We start from the raw sequence: 19,641 nt of genomic DNA on the forward strand, positions 1-19,641 counted from the left end.
AAGATGGCTGCTGGGAGGAGGGGGAGGGGCCTGCCTTGTTTTCGGGAGAGGTGGCGGGGTAACATTAGAGGCATGTCTTGCCAGCCACTTGCCGCCACCAAGCTGCTGCCTTCGTGAATAATGTAATCTCTTTGTGTGTTCCACTGCTGCAAACAGTCAGGAAAAAGAGGGCAGGGATGAGGACGAAGCTAATGGAAAGAAGGATGGAGGACAGGGAGGGATAGAGAACGGGCGGTGGTGGGGTGTGTTTCGGATAGAGAATTGGAGCATGTGAGAGAGGTGGGCCTGAGTGTGTTTGTTGATTTGCTGCTACACTCTGAACTCATACAGCGAGATGGCTAGTTGGGTAACTGAACTGAAACACTTGGCCCACAGGTTCTGGAGAGCAGGTTCTCCACGAAGACAACCATGGAGGGAAACCGGATTACCACTGCTGGGACCCAAACCAGAGCCGGTTCAGCAACGGACCTCCAGGTTTTGACCCACAGGGTGGGGCTACTGGAACACAGCGTGAGAGACAATGTCAGCTCCTTTGCAGAGTCTGAGAGCGTCCTGCACAACAGGTGAGGAGTGGGTGAGACAGGGATTGTATATCAACTAGCGCCACCAACATTAGACCATGAACGTATCAAATGACACACTGCAGCTAACATTACCACGCAACACGCCGCCACACCGGTCAGTTCCCTGAAACGATAGCCGTGGGCTGTTTTATGGTGAGGAACTGAATGTCAAACCCCCGGACTGTATGGGGGACACTTCCTGGAAGCACGGGTGCGGAGCAACAACGGTAGCGAAGTTTGTCAGGCGGAGTAATGTCATTTTTTTTGCTAATGTCAAGTAATAGCGTGCTAATGTCGTCTTGTGATATGCTAGTGTGTGGTAATGGTATGGGAATGTAATGTGATCCGAGGAATCATCTCGCGCTCCCGTGCAGGATCAGAGAGCTGGAGGTGTCAGAGAAGAGCCTGCTACAGAAAGTGGAGGAGCTCACCGCCAACTCAATCCTCCGCTGTCCCAGCATGCAGCAGCGCCAGAGGCTGGACGAGCGGCTCCATGCGCTCAGGGAGGAGGTGCGGTCTGTGGTAAGCAGGAGGCGCTGTACCTAACATGAGCATCAATGAGACACAGTAGAAGATACACTTATACATGATAGTTCTGTAAGCTATTTCGTCTTAGTTGTGGCCTCTTTTATTGAAGTGTAGGTTTTATCTTCAGTTGTAAGTGTATTGTAAGTATGTTATCTCAGGTTGTTTCAGTACGTGTCAGGTGTGAAATGGCAACAGTCTGAGTTAAATTATGTCTTTGACCTATGTCGGTCTCAATCATGGTCTCCCTGTCTATGTTCCAGTCCCAGGAGAAGGAGCGCGGTGAACGTGTTTGGAGAGACAGGCTACAGCGATGCCAGGCACTACTCAGGGCCAAAGAAGAAGAGATGGGCCACCAGTCGCAGTACTTTGAACGCTTTAAAAGCCAGTTACAGCAGAAGCTTGACCTGGCCAGAGACCGAGAGCAAAGCCTGCAGACCAGAGTCCGCCAACTGGAGAATCAGGTCCTGGAGATGACTGGGTCTGAAACCACCAACATAACCAGAGTTAATGCAGCCTGCCTCAACACTGCTACTGCAGCCAATGTCAGCAGTGTCATGGCAACCACCTCAGCTCAACATAGGGCAGAGATGGACTCAGAGAGACTGCCCCACCCAAGAGAGGAAGGAGAGGGAGAGGAGGAGGACAGGGAGGAGACGACACTGTGGAGACACTATGCACAGCAGCTCCAGCAGAAACCGGGGGATGATGATGATGGAGAGATAGAGGGTGAAGGAGAGGCTGAAAGTCCAGGAGCTGGGGCCAAACTGAGAGACTTTATCCTCAGCCTTCAAGAGGACCTCAGAGGACTGCTGGGGAGGGAGGAGCAGGGGATTGCGGAGCGGAGGGGACTGATGGAGCAACTGCAGGAGGCACAGGAGAATGTCCGCTTCCTCTCATGTGAGGTGGAGGAGATGAGGACACTGGTCCACACGCTGAAGCTGACGGAGAGCTCCCTGACAGAGGAGGTGGAGGAGCTGCAGGAAGAGAACCGGAGACTGTGTCAGAGGCTCAGCTACACCCTCAGAGAGATCAACCACCACTCTGGTTCTGCTGAGCTGGACTCTAAACTCAGTCCCGGGTCCAGCTCAGCAGACCCAGGACCCAGCCTGGATAACCCATCGCCAAACTCCCCTGCCCTTGATCAAGCAAGTCCTTCCTCTGTGGACAATTTTGGCCCGGTGAGTGATGACATTTTAGTTAAGGGGTCTCATAAATTATTAGCAGGCTTTAATTCTTAGAGTTAACAAAGAGCTAAGCCTCCAGGAAGGGAATGTTTTAATTTAAATGTATTGATTTTCTATCCGTGTCTTAGTAATAAATTATGCATTTGGAATATAAAAAAGATGAACTGAAGAGTGTGGCTTGTGTGTTTGAGACTGGGATTGGCTTTGTTTTGAGTGTCTAATGTTTATGCAGGTGAAGCTGACCCCAGGCCTGTCATTGCGAGACACACCTATCTCAGCCCACCGATATGGAACAGCCCCGAGGTCCCAGGAAGACTCCATTTTGCCTCTGCCCCAGCCGGACCTCCTGAACCTCTCAGGCCACCTTCGTGAGAACCCGGGTCTCCTAGCACCAGGGACAAAGAGCAGTGAGCCAGCAGAGATGAGTCGTGGGGATTGGTGTCCTGATCCCGGGGGTTTGACTTCTCTCAACCTGGACAAAGGGACGAGCGAGGAGACCGAGGCCCTGAGAGGAGCTTACCTGGACATGGGTGGTGAGATGGACTCAATCCACGACCACAGGGACCTGCTGGAGGGCACTCAACAACACACACAGGATGATCTGCACAGGGTGACCGAGGAGAACACCCGACTGATATGGAAACTCAGGGAACTGGGAGGAACGGAAGCCTGCGAGATGGAGCAAGGGTCCTCGCCTACAGACCAGAAGAGCAAGACAGGAAATGTACAAGAAAACAGGGTGACGACTCAAAACCGAATACCTTCAGAAAGCAGAGAGCCTAATAGCACTCCAACCCAGGATCATAATATCCTAGCCTTAACCCAGGATGACCTTTCTCTGTACACCTTAACCCAGGAAGAGCTGGTTCTTGCCTTGAACCAGGAGAATCGGGCCCTGGGCAGGCGTATCCAGGAGCTCTTGGCACATATAGAGAGCCAGGAAGGGGAGAGTGAACGGGAGCTGGCCCAGCTCAGGCAACAGGTGTCCCTGCTTGAGAAAGAGAGCCACAGCCTGGAGCAGGAGAATCAGGAGCAGGGAAGTCTTATTACGGAGTTGACCAGGAAGACTGAGGATGACCTCAACACTATCATGGAGCTGCGGCAGAGATTGTCAGAGAGCGGTCAGCGAGGCCTCATACAGGATAACCAGGGTTCCGTCCAGTCGGAGTGCTGTCAACAGAGCGAGCATACTGTCCCGTCAAAGTACGCTAAACAGGGTCAAGACACTTCAGGGTTTGCGAACAGTCTACAGGGCGATCTCACAGCAGGGTCGGCGAACAGTGAAGAACTGCTGGTTGACCACACAGTCAGGTCAGTGTGTGGTTCACAGAAAGACCGTTTGACCTCTGAGTCCATGGGCAGGCTCAGAGAGGAGAGAGACGACCTGATTGGGTCTGTCAGGAGTCTCAAAGAGGAAAGAGAGCAGGTAGCCTTGTCAATTAGTAGCCAGACAGAGGAGAAACACCAGCTGACACGCTCACTGTGGCTTCTGAAAGAAGAACGAGACCAGGTCAATCAGTTACTCAGCAGTTTAAAAGAGGAGAAAGAACAGCTTTCAAAGTCTCTATGCAGTCTGAAAGATGAGACGGACAAGATGAAACGGTCTTTGTGTGGTTTAAAAGAGGAGAGAGACCTGCTAGTTCAGTCAATGTCAGTTTTCCAGGAGGAAAAAGACAAGCTCTCACAGTCTCTCTGCACTCAAAAAGATGGTAGAGAACTTAACGAGTCACTTTACCGCCTGAAGAAAGAGAGAGACCAGTTGAAGTCAATGTGTAGTTTAAAAGAAGAGAGAGAACCAAGAACACAGCCCCTCCATAATCTAGAGCAGGAAAGAGACAAGCTGTCATCTCTCTGCCATCAAAAAGACATTAGCGCTCTAAAACAAGACAGAGAGCAGACAGTTCAGTCAATAGATGTTCTAAGGGAACAGAGAGAACAGTTGAGGGAGGAGAGGGACCAGATGCAAATGGACATCGCTGCCTTAAGGAATCAGCTACTGTTACCGGGGTGGAGTCACAACCAGCAGCTGTCCGGGAACCCCATTGGCATGGCAACACACATAGAAGGTGTGGCTTCAGAGAGCAGGGGTGCAGTGCCAAACATGGACGTTGATGACGAAGTCAGTCAGAGAGTTCCTGCCTTGGCCTACTCCTGCACGACCACTGACCTGTCTCCGTCTGCTCAGGTATGGCTGCATCCTTTTGTTTGTGTGATGATGGGGCACAGATGAGTTTCTTTTAGACGTAGTACGTCTTGGTTGTGTGGTTTATAGCATATCTCTGTATCCAGGACCAGTTGGGAGACAAGAGGACAGATGTGGAGACCAATAATCTGGTGAAGGAGATGGAGTTGTTGGGGGTAGAACTCAGAAGGTCCAGAGAAGACCTGGAGAAGGCCAAATCAGAGGTGAGCTCTCCTTACCCTCTCCTCTTAGCCAATCAAGTGAGAGGTCAGATCCATGACTCCACAGCATCTGTGTGCAGGCTCAGGAATGGTCCCGGGAGCTGGGTGTGTCTGAGGTAAGACGAGAGGAAGCTGAGAAGAAAGCACTACAGGCAGCCAGTAAATTAAAGAAGTTGAGGGAGGAAACCGAGGAGATTGAGAGGGAGAACCACACACTGAGAGCAGAGGTATCCCATTCTCTCTACTGTTATGGAAATTCTTGAACTAATGTATTTCAAGAGTTCCTATCGTTGGAATTGCCATCACATTACACAGTAATGAAACCCCACTGTGATGTGGTGGTAAACCGCTAGCTGTGCCTGTCTCTAGGTGGGACAGGTGAAGAGCAGATTGGCAGGTCTGAAAAGAGAAGAGACTGATGCTCACTCACTGAGGATCAAGATGGAAGAAAAGTTCAACTTGCTTCAGGCTGAACTCAAAGAAAAGGTGTGTGTGTGTGTGTGTGTGTGTGTGTTCATTCACTGGCTTATTAACGTGTAACTGTTCACCTGAATTAGTATGTGTTCACTAATTTGTTCACATTGTTGTTTGTGTGTAACAGAGTGTGGCTCTAACGGAGTTGAGTTCAGAGTACATGTCCCTGAAGAGAGAGCATGGCAGCGGGGAAGAGTGGAGCTCAACAATCCTCTCTCTGAGGGCGCGTTACCAGGATGTCAGAACCAAGGTAAGCAAAAGTCTGTCTGATCAGAAAAATTGGAACAGTTTGGTTCCCAGTTTAGTCATCCTTTTGAACAGATCAAGGATTGGTTTAATTCTGTCCATGAATCCCAAGCCAAACCATAGCAGGAGAATACATAACTGAACTTCTGAAGGATCTACTTCACTCTGCTGTGATGACCATAGATCCCTGATTACTGGGTTGGTAATGTTTGTCTAAAGACATGAGAATCTAATTGTATTAAAAGAGACCTGTTATTCATGGTCAGTTGTTTGCAATTATTATAAAGTGTAAGTGTTATCTGTGGTCAGTAGTTTGTGGTTACTGTAATGTGTGTGTTATTTATGGTCAGTAGTTTGCAGTTGTTATAATGTGTAAATGATCTTTATGCGCAGTAGTTTGTGGTTACTATAATGTATTAGTGTTATTTCCCGCCTTGTGTTTCCTAATTCCTTCCAGTACGATGTCCTCCTGAGACAGAAGAGCCAGACAGATCTGGACGTAGCTCCTCTCAAGGTGAGGGAGACCGGAGTCTGTCTCTTGGTTTGGTTTGATAAATAGTCTTTTGGAGCTAATAGGAGACTGACAGCTGTTGTGTCCAATGGCAGGCCAAGCTGTCGGCTCTAGTGAGGAAGTGCCAGCAGAGGAACAGCGTACTGGTTCAGATGCTGCGAGCCCTCCGTGGGTACGGCCATCTGGATTACAGTCTGACTCAGGAGGCTGAGGACCTGCTCAACGACCCCACGCTGCTGGACTATGTCAGAACCTTCAGTCCGGCTGCCACTCGGCCGGAGAATACCAATGTTCTTAAGGCTGCAGCCACAAGACTACCGGAGTGCACCGAGATCTCCGCTGTAGCCTGCACGGCACAGGTGAGATTTACAGCAACACGCTTCACCACCGCGGATAACTGCTAGCTGGTCTTGTTACCGCGCGGAAACAAAAACGCGGACTCACATTGGTACTACAGCAGAAACACAACCGCTAACTCATCACGATTTTTTACAAAGAATATACAACCGCTAACTTCCTCCCGGAGTAACTCCCGTTGTGAATTTACAATCAAGAAAAAATTATGTAAAGAAATATAATTATCATCATCTGAAGGGGTAGATAGCATAAAACTCTGTGAAAGGGGTTACCCTGGTGTGAGCAAACATGCCTTTTCTGGAAAATTGTGTGTGTTTTAGTTCTATACTTGTCATATATAGGGGGTTGGGTGTGTTTTCTTTCTGTTAGCTGAGAAAAGCTGTGTCTGAAGATATTAGAAGTGAACACTTTGAGTAGTGACGGCAGGCCACTGACCCTGTCATAACATGCCTCACATTCAACAGCCAATGGTCTGGTTCTGTCCATGTTGATAGATCAAACATCTGTCATTTTCTCAGGTGCACAGTGTTCCTTCACAGAGCATGCCATTTTTAGATGCCTGTAACAACATTAGAACGAATTATATTTGTTGCATTTTCTTCTTGCATGTGTTGTTCAATGTGCTTATATTCTCCTGTCATATTTCTACAGCCTCCCCTTTCTGCAGGTGAATCAGTGCAGGCCACTGGAGCACAAGATAGACATGGGATGGACCATCCCAAGATAAGAGGGGAGCCCAGCCTGGTCCCTGATCGCTTAGATGCGCGAGGGAGACGACTCACCATCACTCCTTCTTCATCAGACAGATGTGCCAGTCCGAGTAGGAAGCTGACCAGCCCTGAGAAGATCATCAACCTTCACCAGCAGCTGCAGAATATGCTCTCCAATAGCTCCCAGGTAGGCATTTATAGTAGTCCTAAACTATGGAACCTACGTGGAGCACACAAGTCACATTAAACACAACGTTCCGTTTCCTCCGCTGCCATGTCTCTCCTGTCCTCCCATTCTCTCCCAAGGTTCTCCCTTTCAAGAGCAGCCCTCAGGTTAAACCCAGTCCCCCCCCGGGCCTGGGGAACTCCCCAGGATACCCGGACCCGTCCCCTGATGACGCCGCCCAACCTGAGCACACCCCCATAGCAGCAAACCCAACTACTACTCCCCTGTCAATCACTGAGCCCACTAGGACTTCCGGTGGTGGTGTTACCTCCGACCATCCTGCCGGCACCACCTCAATCACCACCGCTGCTGTCCTCAGCAGGACTGAACAACACTCCTCAGCTACCTCTAAGACGACCAGCCCTGTTAGGACACCTCCTACCACCAAGGCCTGGTTTGTTAAAGCACCAACTAGCCCTGCCTCATTGAACACTAACCCCACCAACCCTGGCCCCGCTATTTCCCTGAAAACTATAGCCCCCACCAAAATGGCTGCTATCACTACTGCTCTTCCCTCTTCCCTACCGCCTGTCGGGGAGCATTGTGTCAAGAAGCCCTTGTCCGGGTACCAACCTGAACAGGCTAAATCAACCACACTGGCTAAAACCAGAACTAAACCAGGTACAAACGCACACACGACAGATGCTGCTAATTGGAAGCTGGATGGAAAGCAGGCCTGTCTGATTCCTGTTCTGTCTTGCTTCTTTAGAACGTCCGGCTGATGTGAGCTCTGTTGAGGTCATCAGGACGGTTGGACAGAGCAGCCTCATGATTGGCTGGGAGAGACCGCCCCTTGATGAGCTGGGCTGCAGCAACGGAACGTTTGTGTATGGATACAGGGTCGGTTGTATTTGCGTGGGAAACATTTTTATGTATGGATACCGGGGTTGGTTGTATTGGTGTGGAAGATGAGAAAAATATGATCACTCTCCCCACAGGTCTATGTAGATGGGGAATTCCACAAGTCTGTCATGAGCTCTGCATGCACCAAGGTACAGATAATGGGGTTATTCTAAATCATTTGTTAGGTGTTTCTGCACAGCATGAGTTAGGTTGAGTTGCTGAAGGTGACAGTGTATCTCTCCTCTGCTAGTGTATTCTGGAGAATCTGGATCTGTCCGGTCAGGTCCACATCAGTGTCCAGACGCTGGGCTCCAATGGCCTCTATGCTGAGAAGGTCCACCTCATCTACAAGGGAAACCAAGCCAATTTTAGTACAGACCAGAACCCTTTCATCATTGACTATATCCATGTCAATACAGCTGCTGGTCACTGGACAGATCCTCTTTCTCCAGACTGTAGGACTCCGCCCGCACATCCACATAGAAGCTTCACCCAACCAGTGAGTTCTCCAGACACGCTCTCCTCCAAATTGACACGGCCACCACTTCAGGCCACCTCAGTGGTTTCTTTCTTTCTCAATTTCTTTCTATTTATCTAACTTTGTGTGTACATTTACGCTGTGTGTATGTCTTTCCCCCTTTCAGTTTGTAGCGATCTACAACTACACCCCCCTTAGGGACAGCCCTAACCTCCGACCTGGCCGAGAGCTGGCCTTGACTGTGGGAGACACTGTCACGTTGCTAGGAAACCCCCGCAGCCAAGACTTCTGTGAGGCAGAGGTGGTCCAGTCAGCAACAGACAGACCAATCATTTACTGATAAACTTGCAGCATCAGCTTGAAGCTGGTTACTGTTTTTTTAGGAAGACCAGCTGACCGAGTGACTGTCTGTTTCAGGTGATTGACAGACAAGGAGTCCTGGAGGAAGTACCTGTTCCCTACCAACGTGTAAGCCCCGCCGCTCCCAAGTCTTCTCCCGAGAGAGGAGCAAATGAAAGGCCACTGTGACTGCCAATCAGACAGGTTAAGATTATAGCCGCTGTGACTGCCAATCAGTGAGGACGACGTAACAGGCTACTATGACTGCCAATCAAAGTATGCTTTCCTACAGAGAGCAAAATGCTATGACATTCGCTAATGCTAACCGCCCGTGACCTAACATTCATAAGTGTTCACCGCCCAAAGTCATTTGAGTTGGAAGGCTAACCCTAAATGCGGAAAGGGCATATATGTGTGAGTAGGGCCAAGTTTGACACTCTGCTTATTGTTTAGATACTTCTAGCCTGCATAACGCCCATTGAGATTGTCGAATCACCACAGACTGTCCTTCAAAATCCCCCCTGTTCTCAGTGTGACAGAACCAAGGTGGGTCTGAAGGATGTGACTATATAGCAGTAAGTCATTTAGCATCGTTACAGTCATGCATGCTGAAATAGTTTGGGAATGGTTGGTCCTTTGGCGCCACACTCTGCCAGCGGAGCTAAAGAGGGACCTAATTTCTCTGACAAACCAACAGCATGGTGATGTCAGGTGACATCAGCGTGATGAAGTAGTTTTTGCAAGGTTATTGTACTTGATCTTTTGATACCGAGCCATATTATGTAGAAGGCCATCCATTCCAAAGATTTTTCAGTTCCTCGCTGTTATACAATAGCCAATCATGGTTTTCAAAATCAAATCGTGGCATTTTATTAAAGTCTGATATGTTGTTTTACTGCGAAATCTAGTCATTTGTGTAATTCAGATGAATATGGTCCGGTTTTGCGAACACAGGTTGAGCCTAGTCATGGACTGAAAAAATCCAGCTCAATGGAGATTTTTTGTTGTTGTCCATGACTATTCAAACTCCTAAGTAAGCTAAAATGGCCCTAAATGTTCTCACTGATATTTTAAAGATTATTGAAGAACCTGAGATATGCCAATGGTGTGTGCTGAACTGTATGCGTGATGGTGTAGGTATCTCATTTCATTTTCTCATCCACAGTCTATCTACAATCCTAACTGAAGTTGACTGTCTTTATTACATTTTGATGTCCTTCTCTGAAAGCATCTAAAATGAAATGGAGAAAACACGTTCTGTGTAGCACACTTTCCTTGTCCTTTCGCTGACTGTGATGGTGCCACAAATGTATTTTTGTATAAATATGTGTAAATTGTCATTTTATTTCCTAATGATTCCAATAGACTGTATAAAGAGAATAAATGTTTATATGATCATAGTGTTTCTTGTATTTTGTCAAATCCAATTTGTACCACTAGATGGCAGTCACTGAAATCCAGCCACTGTGACTCTTGGCAGGAATCAACCTTTCATACATAACATGTTTCTGTGTCATTTAAAATAAACCACACAAGAAATCTTAAAAAGAAAATATAATTAAAATTCAAAAAGAAATGTAACAGACATTCACGACCAAAGAAAAAAAAATTAAAACCTGAAGAAAGACTCCCATTTAAGAAATGTTATATTGTTATGCCTGATATTGTCATTATATTGAGATGCCTGAGATTAAAAAAACAAGTTGCTGTTGGGAATAAAACTAGTCTGATCCAAATGGACTTGTGTACCTAAGCCTTTTGCTGATGTCCTTGATAAGTTGTCCCTTCTGAAATGGGTTGGGTAGAGAATTGACCCTATATAACCACAGGTCTTCTGGAACCCTATGTGTGAGTATATTACAACAAATTCCCTCAACCCTGACCAATCGCCCATCCTTGGGAAAAATCCCCATAGCGTGATGCTCCCACCACCATGCTTCACAGTAGGGGTTCTATTTGCCCAGTGATGGAGTGCTGCATAGATGGTTGTCCACAGGCAGGTTCTTCTATCACTGCAGAGAAACTCTAGCTCTATTCAGATTGGACATTGGGTTTTTGGTCCCCTCCTTCACCAAAGCCAGTCTGGAAGGTTACTTTGGCCAGACTCCAGCTGCACCTGGATACTGGACGTTCTCACGGGCGGGTCTCCGACTCACTTCCTTCTCACTGACTCACTCTGACTCCCGCTGGGTCCCAAGGCGTGTTTTCAGCCTCCTGCCGAAATGCCAAGTCCGCCGACACCGCCAAGGTCGTCGGGCCTTGATTGTGATGCCAGGACAACAGCCCCTCCTTGATTGTCATCTAAACAAAAGAGATAATTGTCGACATCAGCAAGCAGCAGAGGGATCCACAATCCAGCTAAAAGAAGGCTGCCGAGTCTGCAGTTTTCCGCTCCTGTGTGTGTCCGTGTAACCGAGGACCTGTCATGTACCATCAACCACCCAGCGTATCACCGGGGTCAGTGCATCCACCCTCAAAACCATGCCTGACCAAATCACACATCCACGGGATGTTCCCCCGCCTTCGCAGGAGCATAGAGTCTCATGTACTGCTTGGAAAGGTACACAATGTCCAGTATGCAACCACCCGAACACACAGCCATGGTGATCTCACTGTGGGTAGAGTGACTAACCACTCCTGGGCCAATGAAAAGCCTGAGACGGGCCCTCCACGTAACCTCATGGACACATAGAGTGTGTGGGATTCCTGACCCAGTCCAATTAGAGGAAAGGGATCCACCGGCACAACTAACACGGCTTGTGGCTTGGCAGAATCTCATGTTGGCCCGAGATAATTTACCGGGCACAGTTTTCTCTGCTTTTCGCACGACACCTCGGCATGAAAAGATGAGTTACGAATTCTGATGAAACGATTTGCACCCAGAAATGTGAAAAAAGGGGTGCAGCATGCCACGCCACGCTCTAACGCGACCGCCTCGGGCACGCCATTCCACGTGACTCCCGTTCATTTCTTTTGACAGGTATTATAGCTGCAGGCTTGTCGTAATAGATGGTGTTGAGATTCATGGAATCCAGATAATTGTGTTTGCATATAAAACCCCTACTGTTTGGTATGTACAAACTCATTTACATTTGTTGGGGAACACGAACACACACAAACACCGAAAAGCCCTGAATGGCTTAATAAACACTCACTGTGTGAGCTCCTCAGAGAATGGGAAACCTAACCACTCAGCAGAAAGCAGATGTGTAGGTGTGTGTGTAGCCATGCCTGTGTGTCTAAACTGCCGTCCTCTTCTCCTTCACAGGCTGTGTTTGAAGTGTGTGGTTAATGTGGTTTACAGGGAGCTGGTGAAGACATCAGCGTCGTAATGGTGTCTTTATGATTTACACACCCAGGACTATAAAGTCGTGCAGATCCCTGCTCTATGGTACTTAATAACCTCTGTGTTACTGCTGACTTAAAGGCCCATGCTCCTTATTCATGGCCCGTGTAGCCCAGCGGGTGGTGTCTGCTCTGGAGGTGACAGGATGGCGAGAACGAGCGGATGACCATACCATGTACCCCAGTGGTGGTCTATGCTTCTCTTTCAAAAATGTGTGCGCGTGTGTGCGGTGTTGGTCTGCTTTTCGGTAATGGCAGCATCTGGGCTCCAGTTTCACTAGGGACTCTTGAACACATTCTATGATGCACACAGACACCTCTAGAACGTGTTTCTGCCCATGCATAGATGGATTTGTTATTTGCAATGTGTGTGTTTGTGTGACTGTACAGGGTTGAAGACGGGGAACAGGACTAGCCAAATAACACAATATTTGACGGAGGAGTTTCTAATCTGACCTTGTCACTCCATCAAACACAGGGAGGAGTCCCAAGGGGGAGTGGAGGCTGGTTCTGGTACTACAGCCCCGACCCACCAGACGGAGCTCACTGCTCCCAGAATGGGCTTCCTTGCATGTCTGGGCCGGCCACTTGGATCTGAGCTGGGTTTTGAGATTTTCTGGGGCAGAAACTTGTAATTAATGTGATGTTTCTTGGTAGGGATGCTGCTAAATCCCATGTAGAGGGTCGACATCAAAGGCTAATTGGTTTTCTGATGTTGTTTTTACTACAGCAGTGATTTGTTTCAGTGCCAGTATCTGTGTGTGTGTGTGTAATGTGCGTGTAGGCTACTGTACTTCCAGATATCCTCTGAAGTAGGGCAACCCATGGGTTAATCATGACCAGTGACGACATTTTGCTGGTACTCAGTAAAAAGAAAACAAGCTTTTATAGACTGGGTTTATAGTTAGGGATTAAGGTTAGGGTTTGCAATTTAAAAAAAAAAATGGACATCAAGGGTGATAACCAAAATAAAGTGTAGTGAGAAAGTGTGTGTGCATGTGTGTGTAGGCGTGTTCTATTTATTTTCTGAGTATGAAAATAAGCTGTCTGTGGTTTTGGGCCTGTGCATGTTAATGTGTTTGCAGTGACTTGGTCGTTCCAGTTCCATTCACTCTCTCCTCTCTATTGTTCTGGCCTTATCTTAGGCTGAGATGTATTTATAGAGGAGGACACTATCTGAGCTTACAGCTGTGTGTGATTCTGCTCAGATCAATTGCATTCAAAGCAATTACCTCTCTTTTGTCCCTCCACATCTCTCCCACTAACTTTCAATCTTTATCTCCCTCTATCTCTACCTTGTTCTTTCACTCCCTCCTTCCCTCCCTCCCCCCCTCCCCGTCTCCTTTTCTGCCTCTTTTTTCCCCCTCTCTCTCTCTTCTTATCTCCTTTCCTTCCACATGTATCTTTTCCCCTCTCTTTCCACCACCTTCCTGTCAACTCATATCTCATCTTCCCCATCTCCGTACACACACACACGCACGCGTGCACGCACACACACACACACGCACACACACACTCGCACACACACACACACACACACACACACACACACACGCGCTTCATCTACAATGATTTTATCTTCCCCATTCTGACCAACTTGTTTTTAACCTTCCTCTTCAAACTCTTCCTTTGCCAATTTCCTCCCTGTCTCCCAGCCCTTTCCCTCTCACCCCATCAGCTTTCTATTCTTTCTCTCCCTCTTCAACTGAAGAGGCTGGAAAGGTCTTATGACTGAGAGAACTCTCTCTCTTCGCTTTGTTTTTCCATCTTAATCTGGCGGAGTTGTTATCAGGCAAACTCTCCTCGCTCACATCTACCAGGCAGTAGGTTGAAACACTAGTCAATCCATGCATAGACAAACATCAAAGGAAAAACATGGATAATTTGGGAAGGGACAAGCAATTAGCCCGTATTACATAATTGAGTCAGTGTCTCAACTTAACCTTTATATCATATTAATTAATAACAATGAATGCGGTGATATGAGCATGAACATGTATATGCAGATTTCTCTCCACAATCTGTGCTTAGTAACAGCAAGTGGAGATGCTATATGGAAACAATCCGTGGTCCCTTCCTTATCTATTTTCCTTTGTTCCTCCACTTTCTGCTTGCCGACTCCTGTTTAACTTATACATTAGGAAAACCCCTGACTCCTCTGTAGCTCACACATTAGGAAGAAACTCAGCTCCTCTTTACCTCATATATGAAAATCCCCCCAACTCATATTTAACTAATTCAATTTGAGATCTCCTCCACATCTACCTCTACATGTTCACCTTGAGATGACCCCTACCTCATCCCCAATGCTCTTTAATTCATCCATTACGAGATCTATCCCCCCACTCCTCTTTAACTCATACATTAGATCACACCCACTCTCCTCTTTAACTCATACATTAGATCAAACCCCCTCTCCTCTTTAACTCATACATTAGATCAAACCCACTCTCCTCTTTAACTCATACATTAGATCAAACCCACTCTCCTCTTTATTTTATCGACTCATCTTTCTCTCTTCCCTAACTCTTCTTCCAAACGTTGCATCTTTGTTCTGTTCTAACCCACACATAACCCCTTTCTACCCTATTTGAACCCCTCTCAATGCTGTTCCTACCCTGTTCTTATCCTGTTCTAACCCTCTCAACCTCCTTCCTTCTCTTTGCCCTCCTTCTCCTCTTCCAGTTCTCATTTTTAAAGATTTTCCTCTCCATCTCTCCCAGTTACAGAGGTAGTCAGCTAGTTTATTAGTGTAGATGGGTCACAAGGTTAGGTTGTGTATAATCAGATATTGATTTTGTATTCTTGGCAAGACCCGCAGCCTCTAAAAGTATATAAACTAGGTTTTTTTTTATTGACTTCAGTGGATTTTATGGAGAACATTACACACCACCTGCATCGCCACTTCTCTCCAGAGCTCTTTCTCTCACTCAATATTACCCTCTCTTTATTCATGCGCAGTTCCTCTTCCATTTGATTTTCAATTCCCCCCTTTCCCATCCCCCCTCTCTTGTTGTCCCTGGGGATCGGCTTTCACCAGTTACTCTCCTGTAACGATGCCAGTCGTTCTTTACCCTGCCTGTGTTTATCACTGAATGCATTCAAAGTCTTCACACTGTATATACATTGCCTTGCCTTAGTTGAGGAATTCTTCCAACGAAGAATTTGTTTTGTCTCTATCTTTCTCTGTCAACAAATCTGTTAATGGGGTGACACAATTTTACATAGATTTTCTAAGTCTGAAAACAAGAATATCAAGTTTGTTCAGATTTGTAGTTGTGTTTGAATTAGACTATGTAGCCTTGTCAAAAAGGTCTGTTTTACTTATTTTTGAGGAAGCTTTTTTGCAGTATAAAATTCCACACAGTTAATTTCAATTATTTGTAATTATGTTCATGCATAGGTCCTGCATTGTTTCTAAAACCTGTAATTCAATGTAAGCGGAGGTCTTCTGTGTATGAAGTGAAGCAGAAGGGCCAAAAAAGTACCTATTATACTCAGCTGTTGCTCAAGATGTCAAGGGATGTTAAATAACAAGCGTCTTCAGGCGCACCTTCACTTCGATAAACAGCTTGCAGGTTACAGGCGCTCCTGGGAAGGTTCTAAAAGGATGTCCATGACAGGTCGTATTTAGGTGAGAGGTACATTAGGACACACACTGGCCAGAGAGTGTTTTGCTGGAGAAATGTACTAGAATTATACGACACAGACAGCATATGACATCACAGTGCAGGACGGTTGTGTGTCTGTGTGTGCGTGTGTGTGTGTCTGTGTTTGTCTGTATTTGTGTGTGTGTGTGTGTTTGTGTGTGTGTGTGTCTGTGTTTGTCCCCCGAGTAGAGAAAGAGGGAGGAGAGAGGGAGAGTGGTTGATCGCAGTATTGGTTCCTCTGCGTCGCTGGGAGCTGTCCGTTGGCAGTGGTCCTGAAAGTGAATTTTCACTCTGCTCTCTTAGAGGACGAGAGAGGCCATGGAGGAAAGGATGGGAAAAGGAGATCAAAAAGAGGACTTAAGTATACCTGGATATTTTAATTGATGAACAGGATTAAACTAAACAAAGATATTTTTCACTGGTAAGAAGGAGGACTTAACTGAACCAAAATATGTTCCAAAGCTTGGAACAAACCAGGATGTCTGTTCAGGGTTTCCTGTGGATGGATATTTAAACAAACAAAAGTTGGATTTGACATCAGTGCTTTGACTCCCTTAGCAATTTCTTTTGGGTTTTTTTGGATCTCTGAAATTCAGTGAGAGATTGGAAAACAGACTTTGAGATCACAGATGTGTTAATTCCAGGAAGAGAGATTGAGGAGAAGTCCTCCACTAATACTGCATATATTTGCTGAAGAAATATCTCCAAACTCCTTCCGTATCAAGCACAGTCTGCCCCCTCCGTTCCTCGACACATCATTGGGCCCATTTTGGCCTGCTTTGGCGCCGGTTGGAGTGAGGATGACTGGGTGTGCTAAGCGCTGTAAGCAGGGACTGGTGAAGTTTGTTATGTCCCTGCACAAACTCATCACTGGAACGCTCAACAAAGGTAGGTCACTATAGTAACAGTTATTCTTTTTTTGTTACTAACCTCCAGGTTAACAATCATCTCTACATGGATGGTATAATGTGGAAAATGTGACAGTACGGGCACATTTTGCTGGTCCCCACGAGGAAAAGGCAACTTCTAAATGGGGTTAGGTTTAAGGTAAAAGTTACAACATTTTTTAGAATTGGGGGTTATGGATTAGGTTTAAGGTTAGGTTTTGATGTTTGGTTAATAGTTTTGGGAAAACAGATGTTGGAGTGGAAATAATGTTTGTCGTTCCTACAACAATCTGTGCATGTGAAGATTCAGTTTGAATGGAACTGTGGGTTTTATTTTCACCTGGACACTCTGTTGAGGGGTTGTTTACATAAGTACCTGGCAGTCATTCAAGTTAATGAGATGGTTTGGTGGTTTTATGTTGCCCAAATGTTTGTGTTGCAATTTTTACAGAGCCCCTTAGAGCCGTGACATTAAGTCACAAAGATAGACCTAAGCCTTTATCCTTTTTCCATACCAAAATTAAAAACTCAGCTACATGAGAAATGTAATACAAAATGCCAAACAAAATATTCTAAAACACATGTATGCGTTCCAAATACAGTAAGGGCCCATTTTGGCCTGTGTGCTATCTGACCATTTCTGTGTCTTTGGTGATGTATCTATTAGTCCTTTAATCCAAACTAGATCAGTGTGTTAGGAAACGCATTATAAATGCCAATTCTAGTGTGCTCTTTAGGAAGGAATTTGCCATGACATCCCTGTCTTTCGACCACCTGTCTTTCTGAATCTCGTACGGAATTTCAATTCTAAAATTGAGAATATTATCAATACCGTTGCACCTGTCAAGGTTAAAACAATCACTGGCAAGGAATAGGCCCCAATGAGAAGGGCCGCTCCAGTAAAACTTCAGAAAAGAGAGTGTTGGAAGACTGAATGAAAATAGGAGAAAACCAACATCTAGCAATACAATGTCACTGTCAATACTGCCACATGAAAGTAAGTTGGTTAAAGCTAACACATATTAAAGCATTTGACCATGAGACTCTTGAGCAAAATGTGCAAAAGCCTAAATCATCCACCTGCTACCTGGATACTCTGCCTACACGCTTTTTCAAAAATGTTCTTACCTGCTTGGCAACAGATTTATTGCAAACAGTTAACAATTCTCTCTCGTCATGTATTTTTCCTAAAGCTTTGAAAACTGAACTTATTAAGCCTCTATAAAATGTATTCATGGCCTCATTCCATTCCACATCCCAAATATGTCCTAATTCCATTCCAAACAGCCCTAACGTTGCACGTAGGATGCAGTTTATAAACAGCGACGTGCGTGATGGTTTGGGAAACAGATGTAAGTCTGTCGTTACAAAGTCCATCTTTGGGCTACGTGCATCATCAAATAATCGTTAAGTGCCACGTTATCAGGAAACCAGGCCCAAGCCAAATCATGGAGTAATTATGGAATCAATTGGGTAGGACACGAGGCACACAGCAGGAAAAGGAATCATTCCTTTTTATGTTCTTATCCACGAACAAAACCAACAAAAAGAGCGGTACACCTTGAACTGAAGCAAACAATGGACCACAATGCAAAAGACATAAAGGGCAACTTAAATAGGGTCACCAATTAGAGGCAATGCAGTGAGGAGTGATAAAGTTGATGGAAAGTAGAGTTGGCGTGGGTGTTAAGAATGTCTAAGGAATGAGGGTAACACTATTTTGTGAGTCCCTATTTCCATCTGCAGATGTTCTATAGATAGTAATTGTATCAACATACTTTAAAAACACTTTTGATAAGCAACTGCTTGCTTTGCCTTCATTGCACATTTATACATCCCACCTACAACATAGATTGTTCTTAATTGTTTCACTTGTAAATCTTATTATCTAATCAACCAATCACATGGCAGTTGCTTCAATTCATTTAGGGGTGTGGTCCTGGTCAAGACAATCTCCTGAACTCCAAACTGAATGTCAGAATGGGAAAATAAGGTGATTTAAGGAATTTTGAGCGTGGCATGGTTGTTGGTGCCAGACGGGCCGGTCTGAGTATTTCACAATCTGCTCAGTTACTGGGATTTTCACGCACAACCATTTCTAGGGTTTACAAAGAATGGTGCGAAAAGGGAAAAACATCCAGTATGCGGCAGTCCTGTGGGCGAAAATCCCTTGTTGATGCTAGGGGTCAGAGGAAAATGGGCCGACTGATTCAAGCTGATAGAAGAGCAACTTTGACTGAAATAACCACTTGTTACAGCCGAGGTATGCAGCAAAGCATTTGTGAAGCCACAACATGCACAACCTTGAGGCGGATGGGCTACAACAGCAGAAGTCCCCACCGGGTACCACTCATCTCCACTACAAATAGGAAAAAAAGGCTACAATTTCCACGAGCTCACCGGAATTTGGACAGTTGAAGACTGGAAGAATGTTGCCTGGTCTGATGAGTCTTGATTTCTGATGAGACATTCAGATGGTAGAGTCAGAATTTGGCGTAAACAGAATGAGAACATGGATCCATACCCAATTCCTACCTAATTGATTCCATAATTACTCCATGATTGCCTTGTTACCACTGTGCAGGCTGGTGGTGGTGGTGTAATGGTGTGGGGGATGTTTTCTTGGCACACTTTAGGCCCCTTAGTGCCAATTGGGCATCGTTTAAATGCCACGGCCTACCTGAGCATTGTTTCTGACCATGTCCATCCCTTTATGACCACCATGTACCCATCCTCTGATGGCTACTTCCAGCAGGATAATGCACCATGTCACAAAGCTCGAATCATTTCAAATTGATTACTTGAACATGACAATGAGTTCACTGTACTGAAATGGCCCCCACAGTCACCAGATCTCAACCCAATAGAGCATTTTTGGGATGTGGTGGAACGGGAGC

The 19,641-nt window shown here is 46.1% G+C and overlaps 2 protein-coding genes across 2 annotated transcripts in view; both read left to right on the forward strand.

Moving 5' to 3' along the window:
• Positions 1 to 192: 192 nt before the first annotated feature.
• LOC105025218 (trichohyalin) lies at positions 193 to 10,384 on the forward strand. The gene is made up of 18 exons (XM_010895755.3): positions 193 to 279; positions 376 to 563; positions 938 to 1,085; positions 1,352 to 2,269; positions 2,508 to 4,460; positions 4,565 to 4,681; positions 4,759 to 4,905; positions 5,048 to 5,164; positions 5,280 to 5,402; positions 5,856 to 5,912; positions 6,005 to 6,268; positions 6,918 to 7,163; positions 7,283 to 7,823; positions 7,912 to 8,042; positions 8,141 to 8,194; positions 8,296 to 8,544; positions 8,690 to 8,824; positions 8,941 to 10,384. Exons 2-18 carry the CDS (start codon positions 409 to 411, stop codon positions 9,049 to 9,051), a joined length of 5,466 nt encoding a protein of 1,821 aa, XP_010894057.2. The 5' UTR covers positions 193 to 279; positions 376 to 408; the 3' UTR covers positions 9,052 to 10,384.
• Positions 10,385 to 16,098: 5,714 nt separating this feature from the next.
• Positions 16,099 to 19,641, forward strand: part of LOC105025220 (Kv channel-interacting protein 1) — a 41,138-nt gene continuing 37,595 nt past the window's right edge. Inside the window, exon 1 of the mRNA XM_020046144.2 lies at positions 16,099 to 16,745. Coding sequence (XP_019901703.1) covers positions 16,658 to 16,745 — 88 coding nt within the window. The 5' untranslated portion in view covers positions 16,099 to 16,657. The remainder of the gene's footprint in view (positions 16,746 to 19,641) is intronic.

Source organism: Esox lucius, chromosome 4, assembly GCF_011004845.1.
Source record: "Esox lucius isolate fEsoLuc1 chromosome 4, fEsoLuc1.pri, whole genome shotgun sequence".
Classification (NCBI taxonomy): Eukaryota; Metazoa; Chordata; class Actinopteri; order Esociformes; family Esocidae; genus Esox; species Esox lucius.